The sequence below is a fragment of the Nicotiana tabacum genome, chromosome 1, assembly GCF_000715075.1.
Source record: "Nicotiana tabacum cultivar K326 chromosome 1, ASM71507v2, whole genome shotgun sequence".
NCBI classification, from domain to species: domain Eukaryota; kingdom Viridiplantae; phylum Streptophyta; class Magnoliopsida; order Solanales; family Solanaceae; genus Nicotiana; species Nicotiana tabacum.
The window spans coordinates 86557063-86584241 of record NC_134080.1 but is presented as its reverse complement, the minus strand read 5'-3'; the positions used below and the strand labels follow the sequence as shown (position 1 = coordinate 86584241).

The window sequence follows — 27179 nt, the reverse complement described above, 5'->3', positions numbered from 1 at the left end:
GCCACACTTACTTGACCTCCCAATCTCCTCATATCTCTGAACGATTATTCTAAGCTTTTGACCTTTCTGATCATCTTTTCATGCTCGGGAGTTTTGGGTTGCTTCTCGGTCTCTGCCGAGAGATCAAGATGAGGGGTGTAAGAATATGGTTCTGGAACTTTAAAGGTGGGTTCAGGGGGATAGTACTGGTTGTCATGAGTTTGGAACAAAGGTTCACTAGAGGATCAGTGTAATGTAGCAGGTGGAGGTACCACAAAAACGGGTGTAATTGGTGGGGGAGGGTGTGGGACCTGTTTGGGTGGTGGAGCTTGAGAAGTATGGGAAGTGGCGCCATAGCATTGTTGGTAGATGGGAAAGGCTGGAGATGAGTTCACAATGGGAGGCTCCGGAGGTTGGGTCGATGGTGGGATATAAGCAGGGTTGGCGGGATAAACCGGTGGTGGATGCCCTTTTGCCCAGGCTTGGTACATTTCAGCCATCTGCTGCTTTAACTTATACATCTCTTCCTTCATTGCATTAACATCTAGTTCTTCCACCTCTTTTGACGGGTCAACAATACTTGTATCTGGTTCTTAGTTAGCCATATTCGGACTGTCTTTTGATCGGGTGTTGTATGAGTGAGTTGCCAGAATGCCAATCAACTAACCACCTGCCTGGACTCAATACAACAACAACCTTGTTAGTGGTTAGGGCTTTTAACAAATTGGTAACCACACATTTGGGGAATGAATGCACCTAAGCAGTTAACCGTTTCTATCATGCATTTGATCGGCTGCTTGCGTCATCCCGGCTTTTCCATTTGCAACTTTCTTTCTTTTCTTCTTTTCTTTTTTATTCTAGCCTTTGCTTTTTCTTTGTTTTCATCCTCTCATTTCCCTCTTGTTTTGCCATTGTTTCTTTCTCTTAGTTTTCTTATTTTTCTCTCTTTTCTTTTCTTTCTCTCTCTTGTTTTTCCTCTTTTTTTCTTTTGGTTATGGTAGAATCTTATGGAGATTGCCTACGTATCATGACCCCGCATGAATCAGACCGAGCGTAGTTCTGGGAGATATAAAAATAAGCAACAAAATATTTTAGGATTTTCAATTTTCATATATATACAAAAAACGCTATTACAAAGACTCGAAACTAACAGACTCTGATGAAAGAATGAGATACAGACTCTAAAATAAGCTATCATACTTCAACAAAAGAAATTACATACTCGAAAACAACTGACAGACTCCAACAAAAGGAAAATACAGACTCCAAACAACTGATAGACTCTAACGGAAAAGGAAATATAGACTTAGATGAAAAATCATGAATACGTTAATGCCTCCAACCCTGCCCTAGGAACACCAACCGATCTTGCAGCGGGCCTACTTTCCATGTCATCTTGAAGCCGATAGAGTTCCTCCATTATCTGACGGACGAAGATCATTACAGTGGTGAAAAATACGGACTTAGTCATGTCCTCACATGCACTGTACTTCCTAGTAATGTAGTCAGCAATCCTTCGAACTCTCTCATAATGCCTTTCTCTTGCAACAGATGACCAATCTAACGGGATCTAGCTTCTAAGACCTGAGTGGTAGCATGGTTTTATTCTTGCAAGTGCCGTAAGTCCTCTTCCAACCGTGCCATTAAGGCGTAACAATGTTCTCTTTCAGCCTTAAAATTTTTGGCTTGTTTAGCCATTTCACCTTCGAGGTTGCCAATTGCCTTTTCCCAACCTGTGACCCCTCTTTCATATCTTTTTTTCATCTGTTGAACGAAAGTTGCACGCCTTTCGGTGCTTTTAGCCAACCTTGCCTATGCTTTTGCTAGTTCAGACTCAGCTTTCTACAGGTCATCTTCATAGTCACGTACCTTTTGAGTAAGGTTAAAAATGACCCTTTCATCTTTCCTGCTTCGGCCTGGGTTCTCGGCTTCAATTTTCAACTGTCGAACCTGAGCTCTGAGAGCTTCATTTTCTTGTACCAATATTCTCCTCTCACCTTCGGCCTCTCGTGCCTGTAAATCATTGTTGAAGGTGACATTTCTCAGCTCTTCTTGTAGATCATGGATGGTGGCCTTATATTCCTTTTCCTTCTCCCCCCAGGCTAACCTCTCCAGAATTTTATCATCAAAGGCTTGAACATGAGGCCTTTTGGGGAATCTCTCAAGCTCTGGCTCATTATTTACATAAGACATTTTCTCGAACCAAGCAGCGTAATTTGGATCTACTTCCCCCTTGGCGATGTCTGGTACCTGGGTGCCATTTTTTAGATACCGGCAGCTATTCCAATCCTACTGAACTACAGCCTCAGGCAATGCAACTTCTGGATGTAACTCTATGACCTGGGTGCTTAGATCTTCATCTTCGGCACAATATAATACCTTCCCAATTGCCTCAAGACCCTCTGCGGTGCATATGGCTGAATACTCCTTACACCCATTAACCTCAGGTAGCCTTTGGTAGCAGTCATATAGATGGCTTCTGTCCCCGGGAGCCATCTTATAGTCCACTCGACCTGACCTGCATTAAGAACTTTCAAGTGAGAGACCCATGCTTCAAACCCTTCTGGTGCGTTGTAATCTTTTACCCTCTCCTCGTAGCTAGTGATGAAGTTATTCAGGCTCGAACCATAACTCTTGAATCTGGGATGATAGCGAAGGTGCTCAATCAACCACATTTGTAGAAGGATGCTACAACCTTCAAGAAATTGAGCCCCTGCTTTGCATAAAGTCAATGCTCGATAAATATCCGCCAACACCAACGGGGCAAGTGTATGATCTTCCTTGGTAGTGAGGATTTGTGCAATTCTAGCCATACGAATATCCACCGTCCCTTTTTCATTTGGAAAAACCATGATCCCCAAGAATGCCACAATAAATGCGAACTAGCGATGAATTTGCCAAAGGCCCTTGTCTTGTTTGTTGCTCAGACCCTTTTCATGCGTTTCAAAACCAGCAGAGTGCCCGAACCTGAAGTATATAAATGGAAAGCACAACACCCATTGCTCACACGTTCTTTATTCGTCTGTTTACTGATATTCAGGAGGTCAAAGAACTTGTGCACCGATGGAGCCCTTGGAAATATAAGTTGTTGCTTCCTCAAATCCCCGTCCGAATTCAATGTACCCGACTATCTCCTCCAAAGTAGGGGTGATCTCAAAATCCGAGAAACGAAAGACATTGTAGATAGGATCCCAGAAAGTTACCAAAGCCTTGATCAAATCTTTCCGTGGTTTGATCTCAGAAATGTTTATAAGAGCACCCAATTGCTTTTTCACCCATTTATGACCATCTTCAGCTAGATCATTCCACCACATACGCAAGTGCAACTGAGCATGTTCCCTGACCACTTCTGGCGGATCCTGGATGGTATTCATTTCGCTCCTGTGGAAGGTTAAAGTTAGGGTTGACTCAAGTGGACCCTTTTGTAAACATGTTTTTGAAGAAGAAAAGAAAAAAAAAGAGAGAAAAAAAAAACAAATCAAAGGACCATGATTTCTTCCCCTATATGCCAATTTTAGCCAAGTGACTATTTTTGCAAATGCGGCCCCTTCCCAATTTCACATGAATTTTGAGCCTGGGGAGGATTATTTTATGACCCTTCACAAACTTGTCCATTCTTTTACGAAAATAGCCTTTCGACAACTAAAAAATACTCTGAGGCTATCTCGGCAAGAACGGTTTAAGACATTGCCGAAGCTGGATCGGCTTATTTTGATAAAAAAATCTACACTGCATTCACTTGACCACCGACTTTCTTTTTCTTGTTATTCTTTTTTTTTCAAAAATAAGGCCGAACCTTATGTAGGTTGCCTACGTATCCCACATCCGGTAGGAATTAGACCTGCGTAGTTTGGTCAGTTTTGACATATTTGGAAGAACACAGTGTTTGACTCTTTTGAAATAACTTTCTTTTATGAAAAATTTTGGCAGAGCTTCGGGACGTTTTTCAAATACCGAGGTTTTCTTTAGAACCGGGCTTTATTTCCTTCCCTACATCACTCTTGTTTTTTTGCTTTATTTTCCCTAGCCGGTCAGCATGCAAGCCAAAATAAATAAATATTCACATAGCACATAGAATGCATCAGGATGGTCTATTGTTTCGGGCACACCTGTCCTAGATGGACCCAACCCCTGTGTTGAGTCCCCTAAGTCAAATGCACATGATGCAAACAAACGTTCCTATTAGGGATCCGGCATGAAGCTATGTTTTCTAGGTTTAACTCCTGGGGTTTTGGTCTAGACTTGGGTACCCGAGCGGACAACTGGGGCCGAAGAGGGGGCGACGTACTGGGAGCACTGAAGTCTACCCGGCCTTGTCTCTTGCCCAACCTCGTTCTATTTGGTATAATTTCTACAGAAAAAGCGGGCCACGCGAACGTGTGCACCATTTTCAGAAGACTCAGAGGGGTGGCGTAAGAAAACATTTATATACAATTCGAACAATAATAAAGCGGTAAACAAATAACATTTAGCACAAAAGATTCACAGAATACAGTAATATTAACAATAAATGAAGCCAAGTAAAAATCATTAACGAGCTCGAATTCTTGAACCCTGAACCAGAGATTCTGGGTTCTTATCCCCAGCAGAGTCGACAGAGCTGTCACACCTCCTTTTTTACTACACCCCCGTAAAGGGGCATAAAAAGGAGTTTTTTCCAACTTAAAGTGACAATCGAAACGGGATTAATTATTTCAATTAAAATTCAGTCGCCACTTGGGATAATTTGTGGTGTCCCAAGTCACCGGTTAAAATTCCAAATCGAGGAAGTTGACTCTTATTTAATGGTCTGCGAATACAGAAATCCGGGTAAGGAATTCTCTTAACCCGGGAGAAGGTGTTAGGCATTCTCGAGTTCCGTGGTTCTAGCACGGTCGCTTAGTGATTTATACTTGGCTAAAATTGTCTAATTACTTATTTTAAAACCTATGTGCATTTACCTTTTACCGCTTTTAATTAAGAGGATTATCTAGAAACGGGTCACGCGTACGTGTACCCATTTGTTGGGCGTGTCAGAAATCATGTCACGCGAGCGTGTCCACAATTGATGACGCTTTATTGTTATTAAGAAAAATTGGCCAAAATTGCGCAAACGCATACACAACCACAATAGTATTTTAAACGTGCCTAGAGCAAACTACCAACATTTGTCATTTTTTATATCTGGGTTATTAACATGAGGGCCATGAATAATTAAATTGTAGATGGCACACCCCAAAACTCTATAAACTAAAATTGATTAGTGGCCTATTAGCAACTATTTTATTATTTAAAAAAAATTGTTTGAAGTTGCACGAACGCATACTCTGATTTTATTTTTAGAATCGTAATCATGTCACGCTAACGTGTACACAATCACGATTAATATGCATCCAAAATATACTATGATGTTTGTGCCCTTTTTACAAAAAAAAAATCGATCCTACAGCTAAGACGAAATGCAAAGGTCCAATATATGCACATATTGTGGAAAGATACACATATTCAATTCTAAATCGATTAGAGGAAATCGATATAAGAAACACACTTTCATTAATAGTAACAAGGACACAAACACTGTGGCTAATTAAAGTAAGCTTAGTAGATCTCAAAGGACTGTAGGAAAGAATTATGAAAGCTCAACTACATTCTTGATATACTATAATTAAAAAAACAGTAGCTTGAGCAACATCAAAAGCCAAATGATAATGACAAAGTGAAATGTACTAGCGACCGGGAATATGAGTATGTACTGCTAAATAAATCCAATCGCATAAACGGTTATGAATATGTTATTAAAGTAATCCTAAGCAAAACTATGCTAACTGCGAGGACAGAAGGAATATAATTGCAATTACTTAACAAATTGTTGATCCAAAAACGGATTGCAAAAAAAACCTTGTTTGACGTAAATCCGAACCTACGCCTCAACTACACTACACAAGAATTCAAAACTAACGAATCATATTAGCTATTGCATTATACCGAGAAAGCTCAGAACAGACGACATAGTCAAATTGAGTGTAGAAATGGAGCAAGATATATTAATCCTAAGTCAACACACACCTAACTAAACAAAGAAATTAAGTCTGGAAACTTTGTATGACTAGAAAATGTGCCAAAGAGATCCCACTCCTAATCATCCTTACCATTTCACACGACCAACAGAAGAAAACAAAGCTGGACTTCAACTTCTCAACACATGCTCACACTTTACTATAGTAGTATTGTGATTAACAAACATTCTAACAACTTGAATATTAAAGACAACATTTATGGGTCTTAAAAGTGATGGTCATTTCTAATAACAATAGAATCTAGGAATTTAAACAAACACGAATCAACATACACTACATAATAATCCTATTACAGTATCAATATGAAACTCAAAACACACTGAGAAAGGAGCTAAGCAGAGATAACATCATAGTCTTCATTTCCTTAAAAAAACACTTCATGAACCATGGCTTACATGCTTAAAATCAAAGATGTGTACCTGGAGATTGAAACAGAAAAAGAAATAGTGAAAGATCAGCAGAGTAACAGCAGAATTCAGCACCAGCAACACCAATGCAAACCAGAAAAATGGATACGAAGCAGTACAAGATAGTCTTAATTGAATAATAACCCAACCTCAAACCAAACGTCAAACACCCAAAACTCAATTCATTTCAGCACCAGATTAATCAAAAATTCTTCAGAAGTTAAAAGTCTTCGAAATTATGGAAGAGAATGCAATAGAACAGTAATCTTTCTTCTTGAAGTCTATGAAAGTAGTAGAATTTTGCAGTTTCTGTATTTTTAGATTTCCAGCTCTCAAAAATCTGCCTTGAGCTCTAAGTAACAATGCCTTTATAGGCAAGCTACTAGGGCTGCAGAAATAAGCTAAGTTTTGCACCTAAATCCTTTTGAAGTTTTCATTTTAGCTTAGAAGTCCCTAGTGTAAACCTCAGAATTTCAAAATGGCCCCCTCACCCCAGCTTCTAGGAAGCTTCCTAGTTCAGTTATACAAGCTTCCCAAGCCTAGACTACCCAATTTACCCCTTAACGACCCTGTTATTACCTCTAAAAACCAGACCCAAAAATGGGTCAGAATTTACCCAATAACCCAAACCAATTTGAATGGGCTGCTCTTTGCCAAATGGACCTGAGACAACCCAAAGCCCAAACGAACACTTATCTATTTGAAGAGAAAATCTGCAAGCCATGATAACGTGAAATGATTTCAAAGCACACCAACTAAATTACTAATCAATTAACACGACTAAATAGGCAATTAACTATGTTATTAAATCAGAAATAACCTAATTAAACTAATGAGGCTAACATAAAAGGGAGATACTCGGAGGGAACAGAACAATTCAAACATCAGAAAATCGGTGAAGTTTTCAACAAGAGAAAAAGAGAAGAAAAGAAGAAGGATAAAAAGTGAACTAAAACCACAAATGGATACAAAGATAGATAGAAACTCACCGATCGAACTCGAAGTTACACTTGATGCCCTAATTCACACGAAAATGATGTTAATCACTTGTTCTCTATTAAGAACAAACGAACATCATCAATTTTGCAATGAATCAACCTTTTAGTCATGAACAACAAAGGCTTGAGTCGATGCATGCCACCAGATTCAACAGGAATTGGTTTTGAACTTTTAGGGCTCGAACTCGGATTTAAGATTCGAGGAGCATTGAGCAGATTCGAATGAAACCAACGGTGGATTAGGTGTGATGGGGGTATGGTGGTTATGTGGTTTTGGTTTGGGATCGATTGGGTGAGTTGGAGTTTTGGCCTTCCTCTTCGATTCAAGATTCAAAGAGTTCCGCTTGGATTCAAGGGAGGGATTTTGGAGATTTGGAAAGAGGAGAAGGAGGGGAGTCTACGGCGTTAATTTGGGGTCGATTGGAGTACCTCCGCCGGTGGAGACGATTTCAGGTAGGCGGTTCCGGCGGATGCAATGAGGTCTGGTGAAGGAGATGAGAGGGGGTAGGGGGTTGGAGTTTCGGACAATTATATACGTGAAAAACCCCAGTTCCTAGCCATTAGATTAAAGATCATAGACGGCTGAGATTCACTTCAGCCTAAACGGCACCGTTTGGTTGGGGTATGGGACGGACCGAGTTGGGGCCAATCCGGGCCGGATCTGAGGGGGAAAAATTGTTGGGCCTGGGATTGTTAAAAACACGAGCTGGCCCAATTTTGGGTCTTTACAAATGAGACTCAATTTTTGATTTTCTTTTCTTTTTCTTTTCAAATTAAAACTCAAAATCTATATTAATTCTTAATAACATTATCCTACCAACTTAAATTACTTAACTCTAAATGACAATTACCACTAATAATTAAATATCCAATTAAAAGAAAACTACCAAAATTCGAAACCCAAAACAAACAAAAAATGAGTTATTTTTGTAATTTTCTATTTTTGTAAAATGCTAATTTACTAATTAATCTACAAAATGTATAAATTTAAATCCTAAATGAAGATGCAATGTATATTTTTGTATTTTTCAATAATTAAACTACACTGACAAAATGCAACCAATTAACAGAAATGCTAAAAAAATCTACGAAATTGCAAACAAATGAAAAAAATTTATTTTGTTTTGAATTTATGGGAGTAATTCATATAGGGCAAAAATCACGTGCTCACATAAGGTCCAATATACCGTGGGCTAAGTTTGCCTTTCTTACCAAACCTCATTACACCTTTCATAGGTGACACCTTTAAGAATACCCCGTCATCAACCCTGAACTCTAGATCTCGTCGCCGCACATCAGAATATGACTTCTGACGACTCTGAGCGGTCAACAGTCGCTCTCGGATAAGCTTTACTTTTTTATGGCCTGCTGAACCAGGTCTGGACCATATAACCCAGATTCTTCAACATCAAACCACCCTATAGGAGAATTGCACCTGCGCCCGTACAATGCCTCGTACGGGGCCAACTGGATACTGGAGTGGTAACTGTTATTGTATGCAAACTCGATAAGAGGTAGATGTTCATCCCAACTTCTTTTAAAATCCAGCACACATGCTCGTAACATATCTTCGAGCGTCTGAATCGTGCGCTCGACTTGTCCATCCATTTGTGGATGAAAAGCTGTGCTGAGATTCACCTAAGTTCCTAGACCTTTCTGAAATGACCTCCAAAAATATGTTGTAAACTGGGCCCCACAGTCAGATATAATAGATATTGGCACTCCGTGTAGTCGCACTATTTCCTTAATATATAACTTTGCATAATCTTCTGTTGTGTAAGTAGATTTGACCTGTACGAAATGAGCTAATTTCGTGAGCCTATCGTCTATCACCCATATGGAATCGAACTTATATTGAGAATGAGGTAAACTCGTGATAAAGTCAATGTTTATCGCCTCTCATTTTCATGTCAGGATCTCTATAGTTTGCATTAGCCCTTTGGGCTTCTGGTGCTCTATTTTCACCTGCTAGCAACTAGGGTATTGAGTGACATACTCAGCAATGTTCTTCTTCATATCGTTCCACCAATACACATCCTTAATGTCATGATACATCTTTGTTGACCCAGGGTGAATGAAATACCATGAATAATGTGCCTCTGACATAATCCTGTCTCGTGGCCCTGCTACATCTAGAACACACAAATGACCCCTGTATCTGAGAACTCCATCTCCTTTGAGTTCTAACAATAGCTTCTTCTGTTGTGGAACCCGCTCTCTCAACTTGACTAACTCTGGATCCTCGTATTGCCTCTCCTTTACTTCATCTATGAGAGATGATTTTGCAGTATTTTGGAGTATAACTCCTCCATTGCCAGAGTCTACTAACTGAACCTCCAAACAAGCCAATAGATGAATCTCTCTTGTTAATTGTCTTTTCTCAGCCTCTACATGTGCTAAGCTACCCATAGATCGACGACTTAAGGCATCTTCTACAACATTAGCTTTCCCTGGATGGTAGAGAATGTTAACATCGTAGTCTTTTAAAAACTCAAGCCACCGCCTCTGTCGCAAATTCAACTCTTTTTGCTTGAAGATATATTGCAGGCTCTTATGGTCTGTGAATATACCAATTTTAATACTGCGATGTATACCTGCTGATACATATATTCATTGTTTTAATATTTGTAAGAATTATTTTTTTTTGGGGGGGGGGGGGGGTCATTTCAATTTTAATACTGCGATGTATACCTGCTGATACATATATTCATTGTTTTAATATTTGTAAGAATTATTGTTTTTCTGTGTTGATAAGTCTCAAGATTATCTCTATAAAATTCAATTTCTTTCTCTATAGTTAATAAAGCTTTATTACGTAATCTATTATATTTAATTATGTCTTTGCAGGTTTTAATATTGTGTTTAACACAATCTATTTTTCTATTTATGTTACTGAGGTTTTTAAGAAGTTTCCATTTATGGGTGTTATAGAATCTTATGTAATGAAAAGTGTTATGATTCATTTATAAACAGATTTTATTAACTTGATATGTGATCATTAATCTGAATATAAATCTAATTCATATAGATCTAATATATCTATTTCTTGTGATACAATTAGTTCTGTAAATGCTTGTTCCATTACATATATTATTTCAAAAGTAACTAAAATATCATAAATTTTTCTTTTAACATCGTTATTAAGTCTGTTAAAGATATATAATATAAGTATTTTGTAGTCAATATTTTCTTCTAATAAATATGTGTGGTTGTTCATTCAGATTTACTATTTATCCTTATCATGTGTTTACTAAACATATTCCCTCTAACCTCTTTGTTTATCATATTTTAATAAGTTATACTGAACAATCTTTTCTGGTCACTACCATGTTTTTCATGCTTCAATCATTTACCCTAACATCGCCTCAACTCTGTGTACTCCCCTAAACGGCTTCCTTGCCTACTGGTTTCCACTTTAGGATGGCATAGTCCGGGCTTAACTACTCTCAGCATTATTAGACAGGCAAACTTTCTCAAGATGTTCTTTATAACAGTACTATAACATGATAAACAATTATGATATTCAAGAGATTATAAGGAATATAAGAGTTTAGTTAAACATGATTATGAATAAACTTACCTGGTTTTGTAACTCGTTTGAATGCTCCATAGCTTTCAGAAGTTTGTATATAATCAGATATTTTATTGAGAGAAGATAAGAGAGAGAAGGTGAGTATGAGGATGTCCTTTCTTCCTCGGATTTACATTCTATATATAGAAAATTAAAACGACTCCTACTGTTCACAAATGACTCTTACTATTCATGAACGACCTTTACTGTTCATGATTATGACTCTTACTATTTACTTTACGACTTTTTTACATGACTCTTACTATTCATGAACGACCTTTACTGTTCATGATTATGACTCTTACTTTACAACTTTTTTTTACATGACTCGACCCTTTACATTATTTGTTTTCAATAGTTGTTTCCTTCATTTGTCTTCTTGCTGATACCTTCATTCTAGTTGGACTTCTGGTACATAGTTATCATCTCCGTTGCACTTTGAACATATGTGGTCTGGATATTTGTGTCCCACTAGTTTGCAGTATCTTGTCAATAACTCGTTTGAAATAAATTCTTTTTTCAATGCTCTGGTAGTTGGTTGCATTTCTGGCTTTAATAATGATAAAATCCATTTCTGGACTTCATCCATATCTCCTTGTCGTAGTTCTTTTGAGTTGGCATATATCATTAACTGGTCTCTGTAATAATAGCTCCAGATAGCATTTCCTTGTAGATAATTGTTAGCTAGTTCTTGAATAATAGTTGCTATACCAATTATTCTTTTGTTGGCATAGAAACTTGGTATCTCCATTTTCTGTATCTCCGGTTGTTTCTCTATTTCTTCCGGTATTATCATATCTCGTGTTAGTCCTATCTTTATCACCTGTATAATGGATTTTATTTCATCATATATTATTTCAGCTGGTGCTGTATAGAATTTGATGAAGAATAGGTTGCCTTTTGTAATTCTTTTGAAGGTGACAAATGCTTTGTATAGCTCTGGTATTCCAATTATTTCTTCTCCGTCGTGGGTATATACGGTGCTGAGTAGTCCGTAGTTGTAACATGTCTTTACTAGGTTGGCTTTTGTTTTTGGTTGGGCTATTAGCCTATTATATCCCTGTAGTTTTTGGGTTATATAATCTTGTGTTGGATCTGTAGTAGTAGTTGATCTGGGGTTTAGGTTTAGAAATGTCTGAATTTTATATATATTCTCAATATATGTTTGAGTAATATGGTTATATACCTTTTTGTTGTGGTGTAGGATATTAGCATAGGTTGTAGTTTGTGGGGTTATAGCTATTGCTTCTTTTGGCTTTTTTGATGTAAATGGCTTATCAAATACGTTGTTTAAATTTACATTGGTATGTAGTTTCTTATTCACCTGTTTGCTTGTGCCTACAGCTGTAGGTAAACAAACTTTGTCATGGGTTTTTTGGAGTTTCCCAACGTCTCCTTCTAATTCTGGAATTTTTAAGTCTTCCGATCGACTTAGCTCCGCATTTTTATAGTCATGCTGCTGACTTTCTAGTTGTTGTAATCTTTTGCCCATACTATCCATCTGTAATGATAGGGTAGTAAGGATTGCAAATATATCTTTCGATTCTTGATTCTCATCAGTTTGAGTACTTTTGTCTTGATAAGTAATCTGCAATAACATTCTTGTCAGTTCGTATTACTTCAATTGTAAATGTAAAATTTTGTATATTCAATACAAGTCTTCTTATTTCCTTTGTAGTTACTGAATCTTGTACTTTCCGTGTTATCCACCATTTTACTTGTGTATTATCTGTTCTTACAATAAACTTGTTATAAACAATATATGGCTCAAATGCTAACAAACATTTATATAATCCAAATAGTTCTTTCCTATTTATCTCCCATTTAATTTGTGGTTCCGTGTATGATCCTGAATAATATCTACAATGGTGTTCAATATTTTCATTATCATATTTATATTTTAGAACTCCTCCATAGCTGTGATCACTAGAATCAGTTTCTACAATATATGTGAACTTTTTCTTTTCATCTGGGAAATATAGTTTTGGTAATTTTTTACACATATTTTTTATCTTCTGTATATGTATTTTATCCTTTTTGTCAAAATGCTATTCTATATCCTTTTTTAGTTTTTTCTGTAATGGTTTTAAGTTTTCTGCTAATTTAGGAATATATTCTCTTACTTGGTTAACCAATCCTAAAAATGATTGTAACTTCTTTTTTGTATCAAGTGTTTCATTTAAGTTAATTATTTTTTGTACTATATGGGTTTGCATTTTTATTCCGTTTTTGTCTATTTGTATACCTAAAAATTCTATTTGATTTTTCATTACTTCTGCTTTCTTTTTACTTAAACTTATTCCTGATATTTCTACAATGTGTATGAATTTTTCTAGTAGTATTATATGTTCGTTCTCTGTTCTAGAATATAACAGTATATCATCTATATATATTATACAATTTTCTAATTGGTTAAAGTAGTTATCCATAAAATGTTGATATCTACCTGGTGCATTTTTATATCCAAATGGTAATACATTCCATTCATAAAATCATTGTGGTACTGTGAATGCTGTTAACTTCTTAGATTCGTCTTCTAGTTTTAAATGGTAAAATCCTGCTTTACAATCAAACTTACTGAAATAGTTATATCCTTGTATTTGTCTGATTTTTAGTATTTTATTTGGTATCGGATAATTATATGTTTTTGTTTTTGCATTTAAATTTCTATAATCTATAACCATACGACTTTTTCCTCATTTTTGTTCACTATGCTTATTTACTATAAATGCCGGGCTAGTATGTTTACTATTACTTTCTTGTATGTACTTATTGTCTAATAGTTCCTTTATATGCATTTTAAATTCTGTTAAATCATTAAAGTTGTATTTTAAAGGTTTTTGTGTTACTATGCTATTTTCATCTATTAGTTCAATCTTTATTTTTGTTTTATGTTTTTCCCATCCTTGGAGTGGATTATCATTATATAGTAATTCTAATTTATCTTGCAGTAGTTTTATTTTATTTATTGAGAAAATGATTATCTCTATATTATGGTTGCTTTGTATTACATTTTCTAATTTTTGGGTAATCTTTTCACTTCCTTTAATCCAGGGTGTTATTTTTCTTACTTTATTATTTACTCTTTTTGCTCCTAATTTTTGTTTACACGGGGTAGTAAACCACCAATGTGTTTTTGTTATTATATGTGGGTATAATTTATCTAAAAATGGCATTCCTAATATATCTTTGCTTGTGAATTCATAACTATATATTTCTTCTATGGTTAATATTTTATCCCATATTTGTATCTTTATATTTCTTGCTTTGTATGTTATCATACTTCCCTCATTATTGAATCCTGTTACTACTATGGGGGTTTTTAGCTTTTCCCATTTACTTTCTGGTAAACAATTATATTTACACATGTTAGCTTCTGCTCCTGTATCCATCATAGGTGTATAGTATCTATTATAATATCCTTCTACTATTATCTTGGCAAGTATGTATATCTTTGGCATTATATCAAAGTTCTTTTTATTATTATTTTCTTATTTTCATAACTTATCGTTAATTGTCTATCTTCTAATTTATATGGTTTGACTTTTTCTAACCATTTTATTCCTAGTGTAATGTTTTTATCGCCTTGATATATTTTAAAATTTATTAATATTGGTATTCCTCCAATAATTAATTTTTCAGTTGTTTCTTCGTTTTTTCTTAACGCTTTTGGTAGTTCTGAATTTTGTTGTTCTATTGTCACTATCTCTTGTTCTGGTATTAATTCTCTTATAACATAATTCTCTTCCTGCCCTGTATTTATTAATATTAAATATTTTCTTTGGTCCATTATTCCTGTTATATAATAATGGTGTGGGTTTATTTCTTCTATTTTTTGTTCTATTAATTTTTGTGGAGTTATATAATTTATTCTTCTTGATGTACTTCTTGATGTACTTATTCTTGATGACGTTTCTGGCATTTCATTATTTGTTCGTTTTGACGTGCTTAATCTTTCTTTTACTATTTCTAAATCTTCTTCCATGTCCATTTCCGTATAACTGTAATCATTGTTGTCTATAACTGATACTATTCTTTCGAATGGATTTTCTATTTTTATTTTATTTATTTTATTTTTAGCTATTATCTTATGTTTTGTTGTTAAGACATATAGATTTTTACATCTTGCTGTGAATATTTTACTTCCTGGTGTTAATTCTATTCCAGACATTTTCCAGTATAGCACTAATGATTTATCTATATTTTTATCATCTATTGCTACTGAATAGTTGGCACTTACTATAAATTTAAATTTTTGGTATATTAAGTTACCTCTTACGGCACTTATTATACTGTTTTCTATAGGTTGTACAATTCTATCATCTGCCAAGTATATTTCTACAGGTGTATCTATTCCTTCCCTAAAACATGCTTTTATTAGGATCTCCGTTCCTCCTAAGTGTACATATTTTATTGGATTTTTTGCTTTTATATCTTGTATTTCTTTATTTAGTAGTTTTTTATTTAAAATTGGTATTTGTGCTTTACCTTTGATGTATTTACAATCTATTATATGTTCTCTTTGGCTTACTACATAGTATTCTTCTTTCTGTCTTTTAAACCAATTCTTTATTGTTGGTACTTCTAATATTTTGTCTATGCTTAGATCCAATTCTTTTCCTTTTATTTGTTCAAATATATTAGCGTCAAATATTATTTTTTGTTCTGAAGATTGTTCATCTTGGTGTTCTTCTTGTTATATAATTTGTATATCTTTTTCAGTCATTACATTCTTCGTCTGATTCTTCTATATTATTGTCTATTTCTTTTTCATTTTCGGGGAACTCGTTTTCTGATATCTCATATATGGTGTCTTCACTGCTTAATTCATAATCTACATATTCTATTTGTGTATATTTATCATTATCTATCATTATTTCGGTAATTTGTTTTTTCTTTGGGGTTTTTGGTAATCTACAATCTTTGGCTAAGTGTCCTAGCTTTCCACAATTATAGCAAGTACATTCTATTAGTTTTTTCTTTTTCCTATATGATTTTTTATGTTTATAATTTTTTACATAATATCTTCCTCTTGGTTTCCTATATTTATATTTTGAATATTTTGATTTAAATTTCTTTCTCTTTCCTTCTTTTTTGTAATATTTATCTGTGCAGCCAAATTGGGGTGCTATTCTACTTTTGCAGCATGCTAAATTTTTTACTAATATTTTATCCATTTTGATATTTTCTTTATACTTTTCGCATAATTCTATAAACCAGTTTTGTAGAAATTTTATTCGAGCTCCTAGAGTATCTGCTAGTTCTGCTTCATTCCAATTTTTTATTATTTTTGAGCTAAACGGTTCTGGTAATTTTGTAAAATATAATTTCTTATTTTCTTACTTTCATCTGGAGTATATGTTCCATTATAATAATAGTCTCTAAATGCACAAGTATATTCGTCTATATAACACATATTACATATTGCTAATTTTGTCATCAAATTTCTATTTGTAGTTTTTTCTTTATTTTGTTCTTCTAGTTCTGTTGTCATACTACTAAACTCATTTCTGATTGCTATTTCATATTTATTCAATATATTTGTCACTGTTGTTGCTGTTGTTCCATCAAGTTTTTTATTACTTCTTAATATATCTAGGCTTTCACTTGATAAATTTTGTAACCATAGTTTTACCGTTCCTATAAGTGATCCTGGTGTTTCAGCTATTGCAATTTTATTATCTATTAGTTGTTTGGAGATGTACCCTATCCATAATTGGATTGTTTTATTTATATCTGCTACACAATCTAGATCTAAAAAATTACATTGTTCAGTTATCTGTCTTGGTGTCCATTTCCTATTTAGCCTTTTATCCCATAATATTTTATTTCTATCATATGAATCATAACTTACTCTGTAATAGGTTGGGTTTAGTTGTCTTGGATTTTTTACTCCTCATGTGCTTGGTTTATCTTCAATCATATCTCCTGTATTTATCTTCAATCCCATAATGTTTTCATCTTTTCCGTTTTTTCTATTAGTTCTGTGTATGTTTCACTTGTTTCTGAACAGTCTTCTCCTAGATTTGTGTCGTTATCATTTTGGTCATTTATTTCGTTCATGCTTATTTTTGGTGGATTATCCTGTATTTCTTCTAACTGTAATTTGAACTTTTCTATCTCATTTGTCAGTTTTAGCTCTTGTTCTTCTTCTTTACGTTTTTCTTTTTCTTTTAGTTTATTAGCGTATAGCTGTTTTAGCATTTCTAATTCTTTTTCTAACTCTGTTATCTTAGTGTTTTTTACTTCTTCTATCTGTTGTATTTTTTCTTTAGCTTGTATATCAGCAAAAAAAACTTAGTATAGCTGCTATTTTTTCGTTATCACCTGCTGTATTTTTTTTTCTTTAGCTTCTGAGTATCTACCTTTATACCTCCGTCGCATACAATATACCCCAAGAATGCTATGGATTTCAACCAGAACTCACATTTAGAAAACTTAGCATACAATTTATTATCACGAAGGGTTTGGAGTACTGCTCGCAGGTGATCCACATGCTCATCCTCTGAACGTGAATGAACCAGAATATCATCAACAAAGACTATCACGAATAGATCTAAATATGGCCGGAATAGGCTATTCATCAAGTTCATAAATATAGCAGGTGCATTTGTCAACCCAAAGGACATAACAAGGAATTCAAAGTGGCCATATCGCGTCCTAAAGGCTGTCTTGGGAATATCTTTCTCTCGAACTCTGACCTGGTGGTACCCCGACCTCAAATTTATTTTTGAAAAGCATCTAGCTCCCTGCAACTGATCAGACAAGTGGTCTATCCTTGGAAGGGGATATTTATTCTTAATAGTTACCTTGTTCCGTCGCCTATAATCGACACACATCCTTAGCAAGCCATCTTTCTTCTGTATAAATAATACCGGTGCACCCCAAGGTGAGGTAATGGGTCTGGTGAAACCTTTCTCCAATAAATCTTTTAACTGCTCATTCAACTCCTTTAATTCGGCAGGTGCCATTCTATACGGAGTGATAGATATTGGTTGCATTCCCGGAAGGAAATCGATGCCAAAATCAATCTCTCTCTCTGGAGGAATACCTAGAAGTTCATCTGGAAATACATCCGTGTACTCCTTTATTACTGGAATAGATTGAAGTGTAGGTATCTCAGCATCTGCATCTTTAACTCTCACAATATGATAAATATACCCTTTTGCGATCATTTTCCTTGCCTTCAGATAGGAAATAAACCTGCCTCTAGGTGTCGCTATATTACCTACCCATTCAAGGACTGCTCTCTCGGAAAATAAAATCTAGATGTCTTTGCTCGACAATAAACTGTGGCATAACAAGCTGTCAACCAGTCCATGCCCATGATAGCATCGAAATCCAACATCTCTAGTTCAACTAGGTTGGCTGAGGTTTGACGACCACAAACTATTATCGTATAACCTCGGTAAACACATCTAGCGATAATCGATTCTTCGACCGGTGTAGATACCGCAAAAGGATCACTTAGTATTTCAGGCACTATACCAAATTTCCGCACGACAAATGGGGTAATACATGATAAGGTAGATCCTGGGTCTATCAAGGAATAAATATCGTGAGAACAAATGGTCAACATACCTGTCACAACGTTTGGTGAGGACTCTTGGTCCTGTCGACCTACTAGCGCATAGATACAATTCTGGTAACTACCTGAACTGGACCCTCTACCTCTGTCTCAACCTCTACCAGCCGAAGACTGAGGCTCACGCACTGAAGGATGCATGGACATAGCTGATCCTATTACTGAATTTGCTGGTTGTGCCATACCCCTAGAATCTCTATTTGGGCAATCTCGCATCATATGTCCTGGACGTCCACATATATAACAAGCATCGAAACCAGCTCAGCATTGGCCCAAGTGTCCTCAACTGAAGATGGCACATCGCGGCAGAAACGACCCTGTTTGTCTCGAATCTCGTTGTTGCTACAAACTTGACGCTTGGGAGCTCTCACCTGGTCCTGACTTAGTATCATACCTGTAACCATATAGTTGAGGTGGCGGAGGTCTAGCTAGTCGTTCGAAGTACTGAGGCCTGTAGCTACCCTGAGACTGCTCCTAAGACCTGGCAAATCTCATCCTCTTACGCTGCCCTGACTTAGTCCTCTCCGTACTCTGCTGTCGACGCCTACCCCTCTCTATATTCTGGGAAAATGCCTGAATTCATGATATATCCATACTATCCTATAATGCAGCGGTGGCACACGCCTCAGTCAACTCTAGGGCCAACCCTTCTATAAACTTGTGGATCCTGTCCCGCATAGTAACAACTATGGATGGTACATATCTGGCCAATGAGTCAAAACGGAGACTATATTCTCGAACACTCACATTGCCCTACTTGAGGGTTAGAAACTGATTGAGTCGGGCATATCGGATCTCTCATGGTAAGTACTGGTCAAAGAAAGCATCTAAAAAATTCTCCCAAATAGCAAGAGGTGCATCACGTCCCCTGGACCTTTCCCATCCCTCATACCAAAGGATGGCTATATCTTGGAGTCAAAAAGCTGCTAACTCAATTGTCTCTTTCTCCGTGGCATGCATAACCTGAAAGATCCTATGAAGCTGATCTATGAAATCCTACGGGTCCTCCATCTGATCTATCCTCGTGAACTCTGGGTGATTCAAAGTAATAAAATCTCGGACCCTTGAACTCCCAGATCCCTCAGAAGGTCCTGCACTAGCGGATGCCCTAGCCTGTTGCTGGGTAGCTACGAATTATGCCAACAAATGTACCGCACTTCTCAAGTCCAGATCTGATGGAAGTGGAGAGGGAATTGGATGTGCGGTCTCCCTAGGAATCTCCTTAGGTGGCGGAGGAGCCAGTAATCACTGGGTAGGGGACTCTCCCTATGACTCCGATTGGGCCCCATCTGTTAGGGGTACCCTGCTAGTTCCCTCACATACTGTTGTTTCTCTCCTTTGGCTAGCCGTAGTCTTCCTAGTTACCGTCATCTGTGCATCCAAACGTCAACACGTAAGTTTAAATCAAATTTCCTATAACTTAGTGCTACAGCACAATTTAGATTTGAAAGAAGGGTAACCAACTCCTAAATGCCCTTTAGTCCCCTGCTTATATAATGTGGTGCACCATACATCTATAAACAAGACCCTACTAGACACAGCTTGTAGACTCCCTAGGACAAAACTACTCTGATACCACTTTTCTCACGCCCCAAGCATATGGGCGAGATCGGCACTCAGTGCCTCACCTATCCTTGTGTATCACTTGGGACTAAGGGTCTCTAAACATGTAATGTCATACTTTGACCATGGGCCACATTACAAGATAAGGTGCGATGCAAAATATAAAAACTGAATACAGACTAACACTGACTAAATATCAACATAAAGCTGGGTCGGCAAGGCATCATAATTACTACAACTGACAAGCTAACAAAATATACGTATAGGGCCTATAGGCCCAAAATACTGCACTAACTGACAAGATATATCTACAAGCCTCTACTGATAGATGTACTATGATCGGAACAAGGCCCCGACCTACCCATAACCTATCTACATATATACACAAGATACACACCACACTGCTAGACCCGACAACTCTTAAAGAAGGGGAGTTTACTAATAAAGCTGAGCTCGGGCAACACCTACTGAGGAGGTCTACCCGTCTATCTGCCTGAACCTGCATGCATGAAATGTAGCGGCCCCATAAAGGGACGTTAGTACAAAATAATGTACCAAGTATGTAAGGCAATATACTGAAGCTGAGACTGAATTGATAATATAATAACTGAAAACAACTTCGAGTCAAGAAAATCTGAAGTTATGCTCATCTACTGATACTGACTCAACTCTCTCAATATAGTGAGTAAAATAGTTGTCCGGCCCTATAAGGCTCGGTATACATATACATATATATGCTCTGCCGTAGCAGGCTCGCTCATAAGTTCTCGGCTATACTAGACTCTGTATCTCGACCAACTGGGCTCGCTCATAAGTGCTCGGTCACAGTAGGCTTGGTATATAACTTACCATCTAAATAGAGGTTGCCAATAGAGGCTTGCCCATCGATTATAGCTCGATGGTAATGAAAATGCTTTTAATGCTGTATATATGTAAACTCTCTGCTCTCTTGACTGGAAGAAGAAAATACTCAATTGAATATGAAGTTCTAATAAGGAGAATATTGTAAATTACAAAACTAAGAAAATATACGTAATTTGCGAGACTAGCCAAATATACGTAAATTCCGGGATATGAATTTTTCTTTATGGCTCATAAACAAAATCGTGTAATGACAAGATCATGTAAAATGAAAGAAGAGCTTAGCCTTAACATACATGGAGTAGGAAAAAAATTCGTTTGATATTCTTGAAAAAGATTGCACCGTACTTCTTTAGAACCGCAAAATTCTGCGTTGCTACGATTCCAACAATTCTCATTGGAATTGTTTTGTTACAAGAAATTTTGCAAGAAAAAATGCTTGATTGATGTTTGTCCGAAATTCTTGAACTAGGAAAATGTTTGAAAGGAGTTCTATTGGAAAGCTTGCAAAATTTGTTGTAACGTATGTTTTTTGGGAATGGATGAAAGGAAAATGGTTTTGATAATAGTTGAATTAGGAAAGTCTTACTCAACACCAATGCTTTACACGTAACTACACAAGATGCCACCTTTTAATTAAAAATATTAGTCACTTATCTTAATGGCGGAGCTGCCATCCATGTCACTTAGTCATTATTAAATATACCCCTAATTAATTAGGTAATATCTCATTATCAAATAATTAGACAATTACCCACATAATTAAAACTTGTCTTAAAATACTTAAAATTTTACTTATTTTTAATATACTTTATACATCATACTATTGTGATCATATGGTACCTTGCATGGTACTGGTCCGTAAGTGTTGGGTATTATAGCTCGGACAGTATTTTATCCAAATTCGATAACCTTTAACGAAACTCATTTTCTTTAATTCGCGTATCCTTCTTTCATGGTACTTACTTATTGCTTGGTATAAATAGCATAAATATGCTAACCTCAAGATAATCGCATCTCCAAGTTTACGTCAATTAACTAAGGACAAAACCTTAACATGCGAAAAACGCGAGATGTAACATACTCGTGGCAAGAACGTGGTTTCGAGTTGATTTTGAGCCGGTTCGAGGTAAGTGGCTTGCCTAACATTGCGGGGGGGGGGAACTCCCCTTAGGATTTGGTATTGTTGCCTAAATCCCTTGTTGCGCCGCCTTTTTCTCGCGAAATCGAGTTTATGACATTTTTGGTTGGGACAACTCTTTCCTTTTGGAAAGGGGGTTTGCATTTTTGAAGAGTCGCCACCTAACGATTTATGGTGCGTTAGGGCACCTATAGGGTTCATTTATAACTATGTTTGGTAACCAGATGCAGGATAAGAGCTTGAAATTATCCTAAGGGGAAGGTGTTAGGCACCCCTCAGGATCCACTAGTGTGGTTCCCGGCCAAACAGTTTTTGTGAATTATTAAAATTAGCAAACAAGTATGGCTCAAATAGTAGAGGATTTATGTTTAAATACACAGGTGTTTGAAAAAAAAAAATAATTAATGAAAAGTAAGATTTTAAAAAGAATTAAAATCTAAGCATATTTGTGAATGTAAAGGGGGGTGTCTAAGGATTGTTTATAATATGGATCACATTAATGAAATACCCGGTATGACACTCCTCAAAGACGGGCTACACGTGGTATTAACGCACCGGTCATCATATCCATATCTACCTTTTTCCTCCATGTCAAGGTAATTAAAGCAAGGGTTGGTCTCGACCCCTATTGCATGCTGTTACCCGTCCATTCCTATCAGTCTTGGATGAATTTAGGACTCCTATCCTATAAAAAGGGGGTTCTAGGCAGACCCTCAAGTTTAAAGGTAAAATACTAAGGCGACATATAATAAACAAGTAGGACTTCAATTAAGGGGAGCATGGAAGACAAATGAAAGGCTCAGATATACCTCCGCACACAATACACATAAATAGCATGACTCATACATAATTAATGTCTAAATTCAGATCCTAAGCATGGTATCTAAGTGATAACAACAGAGCCATATTTATTACATGACTTAGAGAAGAAGTCCTAATCAAGCTTGCCTACTGATTTTAACATGCTGATAGTTAAACATTAATCACAAAGACGGTTCTGGTTTTTATTTTAAAGTTGATTACCTAAGACTTACCTAAGCATAAAATAATATGCAGTTGTTACCAGAATTATTAAAAACAGTTTGGAAGTTATTTTAACTAAAGCATGTTGTTCTAAATATTGCAAAGACATGCAGGGATTGTGACCAGTTTCACTTAAACAGGATAATCAAACATGAGACTGTTTTATGTCCATTTTCATGCATCAGTAGTTTAACTAGGTGTGACTGAGCGAGTGTGAACAAGATCCTAAAACAGGGCATCTAACGTGCACATATGAAAATGCAGAATGATTGCAGAATTCCTAAAGCATGATTTCTAAATGCTCAAAGAGTTACATCATGACTTCAAGATGTGCAGGAGCAACAATTTTATGTTAATGCTGTTATTTAGCCCAAAGCAGGATTTCTAAGGTGTAAAGTGATGCCAAATGAGATGCTGAAATAGTAAACCTAAGAACATGGTATCTAATGCATGACATGCTTTGAATGGATTGATCTTACACATGGATTCTAATACACATATACGAAGTTTAAACCTAAGACATGGTTTCTACCCATTGATGTTGATAGCATATATAACTACCCTCCCCTTTTCACTAGCCAGCCCCAATACTTGTTTACAACAGATTATTACAGACCAATACTGAAATGAATTACATAAGTAGAAAAGAAAAATAAAAAGTTACACTATAGGCCCAGATTTCCAGCACCTGATTAGGACTTTCTCTCTGAGTTATGTAATAAATCTAACTCCAACACCTCAAATGCCAAGATTGTTTCATAGCCTTTCTCATATCTAGGTGTGTCAAAGTTCCCTAAGGACCTCAAAGGATCCCGGACAGTGCTCACACCCAAAATTTATAGCCAAGACAGAGTAAGTGCGGTGTGGAAAGGCCAACTTTTGTGTGTCCAATTTCAGAGGGAGCTCAAGGGTCCCAAGGCAAGGCTCACAAAAAAGGGGTAGAAATTAGTGGTCTAAGAGTTCAGTGAGAGTGCTTGACATAGTTTTGAAGAGATTTAAGCAGGAAAACAGTTTAAAAAAATGAGACTTGTTTGAAATAGTTTTGTAAAATAACAGGGGGAGTTGTTCAATAGGATAGTTTTGGAAAGAGAGTAGAGTAACAAGCAACAGTCCAAACACAACACCCAAAACAGGTTCACACATAATCAAGGAACATAGGACCAAGGTAGGTTCAGCAGTCCCCAACAGGGGTAGTGGGATTTGGGGACACATAGATCACATAAGTAAACACATAGTTGTAAGAGTACTTAAGGATAGAATCAACAATATGCTAAGGGGTTAGAGGACTTCAGATTTAACACAGAATCATGTAACTTAAGGATAGCCAACTATTTTGCACAGAGAGGTTCATGCCAGAAATCAGAGAAACATAAGTAAGGAAAGGCAACATTGGGGTATATTAGGAGAGGGGATAACATTTTATAAACATGATGAGTCTAAGGGAGGGGAGACATTCAGAAGCATGTTGATGAAGTGATGAAGTAAACATATCAATTGCAAGTTGAATCAACAGAACCATAAGTGAAAACATACTAGATATAGGATGAAATGAAGCATTAAAAGAAACACATTGTTTTGAAACTTGAAGTGAAATCAGAACATACTAGTAAAGAAGATAGTAAACACAAAGTGATGGGTAAGAGAGTAGAGTAATCAGCCTTGGCTTGTAGCCGAATGACTTAGAACAATAGTAAGTAACCAGAGAAGAGCAGAAGAATGTTTTCTTTTTGTGTGAGAGAGAGTTTTGAACTACTGTGTTCATGTCATAGGGAATCAGTAAAGGGTATCAATCACAGAAAATTAGGGATTCAACTAGAAATAGTCTCAGACAAGGTGACCGGAGAACGGCATAGAAACCATGGGAGGTGAGTGAACCGTCTTCTGGTTCCCTTGAGGGCCTCAAGGTAGCAAGGATCAGACATGTGAGGGGCCATGGAGGCTAGGGGTGGTGGTGGAACCACCATTGATACCGGCGAGCCAACGGTCGGCGAATAGGAGCCATGGTTGTGTAGAGAGCTTGAGAGAGAATAAGAGAGTGTAACGGTGGAGTGAAGAGTGGAAATGAGGGTTTTGGGGGGTAGTCTATTAGGTTAAATTAGGAAGGGATTATCCCGGACCGTTGATCAAAATGATCAACGGCCAGGATTTGGGCGGGATTGGGTCGGGTAGGATTTAGGTTTTGGGCCTCGGGTATTGGGCTATTTTAATTGGGTTTGGGGCTGGTTTGATTTAGGTTATAATTGGAAAAACATTGAGGCTATTTGTTAAATACCCAATTAAATTGAATAAAATAATTTATAAATTGGCTAATAATTATACAAAAATGAATTTTATGCATAAAAAATAGTTAAAATGATTACTTAGTATTTAAAAATACAAATGATTAATTTCCGGTAAAAAATAGTATAAAATCATAGGATTGGGCTATAATTGCAAAGTTATTGCAATAATAGCCAATATGTGCCAATTTGGCTAATTATGAAATAATTTGGTTTAAATAGGACCGTAAATAATAAATTAAATCAAGAGATGCTTTTGAAATCATTTGCAATGCCATTTTGTAATTATTTATTGGGAATAAAATGCTAGCTAAATTAATAAAAATATAGAAAAATACCAATTGCTATTAATGCATGATTTTGAAGGTATATATGTAATTTCAAATTATTTCGACGAAAAATTTAGGCATCAACAGTTTCCCCTCTTTACCCCGGAAGGATGAAAGAGTTTTCGGTTAAAGAAATGATGGACAATTTTGACCGAGCGAAATAGTTCGAGAGATTAGGCCGCACCCTAGCTTCTGAGCTGTCTGTATATCCCTGGTTTCATAAGAATCAAGTCGTATGTAGTTTCGGATCCATCGGCGGAGTATACCGATGAAGCCATTTCAAGACGGACGCAACATCTAGGACTGGGTGAGTGAATGGTTTACGGGAATGGTTAGGTTTGATATGGCTTGAGGGAACTGGAGCGGAATCGCTCTTGCTGGGATAGTCGTTGCTCAACGCTTACCTGCAAATAGAAGCAACATAAGCGTAACCTGTGCATAAATTTAAACATGATGCAAATTCTCGTCGGACCATGAATGTTGTCTTTGGACGGTTAGGAATGGCGTCCTCAGACCATGATGTCGTGGGCCATGGGTTGTTTGATGCAGGATTCACAGGTCATGAAATGATGTTCTCGGGCTATGAGGATGGTGCCTCCAAACGATGACACCTTTGAACATTGATATGCAAAAGATTGAAAGAGATCCTCAGGCCATGACATGGTGTTCTTGGGCTATGAAGATGGTGCCTCCGAACGATGACGCCTTTGGATGAGTTGGTGATATTTCAGCCCATGAAAGATGCAGTAGTATGACGCGGACAAGACAAAGCCTAGTCTTGCGAATTGAAGGGCATAACTTAGCCCGTAAGAGAAGCGAGATAAATAGTGTTTGGGATAGCGCTTAGTTTCGAAGAAAATTGGAGGCAGAGCTTAGCCTCGGAAGGCGGAATGGTAGTCTTATGCAGATTGGAAGGCAGAATAGTAGCCTTATACAATGCAGATGCAGATGGAGGTAGAGCTTAACCTCGGAAGGCAAAATGGTAGCCTTATGCAGATTGGAAGGCAGAATAGTAGCCTTATGCAATGCAAATGCAGATGGAGTTAGAGCTTAACCTCGGAAGACCGAATGGTAGCCTTATGCAGATTGGAAGGCAAAATAGTAGCCTTATGCAATGCAGATGTAGAATGGTAGCCTTATGCAGATTGGAAGGTAGAATAGTAGCTTTATACAATGCACATGCAGATGGAGGTAGAACTTAACCTCGGAAGGTAGAATGATAGCCTTATGCAGATTGGAAGGCATAATAGTAGCCTTATGCAATGCAAATGCAGATGGAAATAGAGTTTAGTCTCAGAAGGTAAAATGGTAGCCTTGTGTAAGAAATAAGATAACAAATGACAGCAGAGTTTTCTTAGCTAATAGCAGATTGCGGCGTTGTGATTAT

General features: G+C 36.7%; 1 protein-coding gene across 1 annotated transcript; it reads right to left on the bottom strand.

Moving 5' to 3' along the window:
* Positions 1-1297: 1297 nt before the first annotated feature.
* On the bottom strand, positions 1298-12611 carry LOC142162970 (uncharacterized). Its single transcript, XM_075220202.1, has 3 exons — positions 11644-12611; positions 3183-3360; positions 1298-1402 (listed from the first exon to the last, which is right to left on the bottom strand). Exons 1-3 carry the CDS (start codon positions 12609-12611, stop codon positions 1298-1300), a joined length of 1251 nt encoding a protein of 416 aa, XP_075076303.1.
* Positions 12612-27179: the final 14568 nt, after the last annotated feature.

Excerpts from the sequence above, each read along its gene's own strand:
- LOC142162970 (XM_075220202.1), bottom strand. The coding sequence starts at position 12,611 with ATGTTATTGCAGATTACTTATCAAGACAAAAGTACTCAAACTGATGAG. Across the intron at positions 3,361-11,643 it reads AGCTATTATTACAGAGACCA|GAGCGAAATGAATACCATCC; the intron begins GTTAATGATATA and ends AACCTTCCACAG. Across the intron at positions 1,403-3,182 it reads AAGATTTGATCAAGGCTTTG|ATAATGGAGGAACTCTATCG; the intron begins GTAACTTTCTGG and ends TTCGTCCGTCAG.